At 37.4% G+C, this 1638-nt stretch overlaps 1 protein-coding gene across 2 annotated transcripts in view; it reads right to left on the minus strand.

Annotated features, from left to right (window-relative positions):
- Window positions 1–924, minus strand: part of depdc1a (DEP domain containing 1a) — an 8883-nt gene extending 7959 nt beyond the window's left edge. The window contains exon 1 of one of the 2 annotated variants that reach the window (XM_023803718.2): window positions 651–924. In XM_023803718.2, coding sequence (XP_023659486.2) covers window positions 651–707 — 57 coding nt within the window. In that variant the 5' untranslated portion in view covers window positions 708–924. The remainder of the gene's footprint in view (window positions 1–650) is intronic. The other variant, XM_023803719.2, reaches the window with a different exon arrangement.
- Between the last annotated feature and the right edge of the window lie 714 nt (window positions 925–1638).

Consider the following 1638-nt stretch of genomic DNA (forward strand, 5'->3'; position numbering starts at 1 on the left):
AAAACCAAAGGCTTGTTAAATCATGGAACCTAAGTGTCACAGACAACAAAAGACAGCTTTCTATCATAAATAATTTATGGCTATCATGACCATTTAATAAGACATTAGCTTTATTATGAAAACCGAACTGGTTTCCTGTAACTGCCCGCTTAACCCCTTAGCCGGGTTATATTGAACCAGTATCAGAATGTATTCACTGATGAGACTCCGAAGCACGTATGCAAGTCGCTCTGGCTAAGGGCGTCTGCCAAACTCCGTAAATGTGAATGTATTGTAACATATACTTTATATAATAAACCTTTATACAGTCATCTCACTACTGCACAATGGATCGTATTAAGTGGACCAGTGCACTGACGTGGTTAGTAACACTAAATAAACTGGTGAAATGGTTCATGGGTGCCAGTGAGCCCCCCCCAGACCTAAACAACCCAGCAACTGCAGTTCCCACCCGAACATCTAGGCCAAGTCAAAATCACCCACAGCCATTCACCAAAGTCAATGCATTACATTGTCATTTAAAATGCATCGCAATCTATTAAACAACTGAACCCGAAGACTAAAACAAAGTGAAACGATATCAAAACAAGCATTGCCATCTGTGGGACGGATTACAGCCAGCTCGCTAACCGAGCGATGCACTCTCTTACCAGTTTGGTAGCCCTGTAAGGACCTGGAGTAACGATATGAGCATCCACGAAGTTCATTTTAAACACGATATTTAAAAAAGAAGACGAATGTGGATAACAGTAAAGAAAATAAATGTATAAAAAGCCGATATCAGCCCATAGTAATTACAGTACACATCAACAACCAGCTCAAACAGGACGCCGATCTCACTGTTTAAAATTACGAGCGTATTTCCGGAGCTCCGTGATTGGACGATGCCTGACACGTGACATCCAATGCCTCAAGCCCCGACCACGCACCACTTTTCAAAACACTTTCTACTGGTTAAATGGCAACACCCCGCAGGATGTGTGTGCAAATACTGCAGTACTGTGTGCTGTGCATTGCTGAAAGTACCGTGGATTTTATTATTTATATGCAGTGTAAAAGTTTTGTATGGTTTCAGAATCTTTCTTTTACAAAATACGAAACGCACAAAAGCTTCAGAGCAAAAGTTTTAGAAATCTTGGAATTTTGTAAATAATGATCCGATCTTCCATATTTGAAACATATCCGTATTGCCAAGTTATGAATTGTGGACGTCTTAAAAGCAATAAAACAGGGCTCTGTTATTTTATTAACCGAAACATTTTACGTGGAGTAATGGTCGTCTCGTAGAACAAAATACATAGTTTTATCTCTGGACGTTATAAATGTGTTACATAGTATATGGAAGATTATCGGAATATTTTTGAATATGAGTAACCATGAATTATAATGCATTTACTGTCCACCATATGTTGAGCTAAATAATCGGCTAGCTGTATACATATAGCAATATTTCTGGTCCCTCCATTAAGGCACGTGTTTTATATGTTTCTAGAACGCTTTTGTTATATTTTTACATCATGTTATTAACTGCAGTAAAATTACATAAATGACATTTATCATTACCTAGATATAAATAATATTACATAAATATAATCACAACTGTAAAGCACACGATTTATGTAGTTTTATATTAATTTC

This window comes from Paramormyrops kingsleyae, chromosome 15 (genome assembly GCF_048594095.1).
Source record: "Paramormyrops kingsleyae isolate MSU_618 chromosome 15, PKINGS_0.4, whole genome shotgun sequence".
Lineage (NCBI taxonomy): Eukaryota > Metazoa > Chordata > Actinopteri > Osteoglossiformes > Mormyridae > Paramormyrops > Paramormyrops kingsleyae.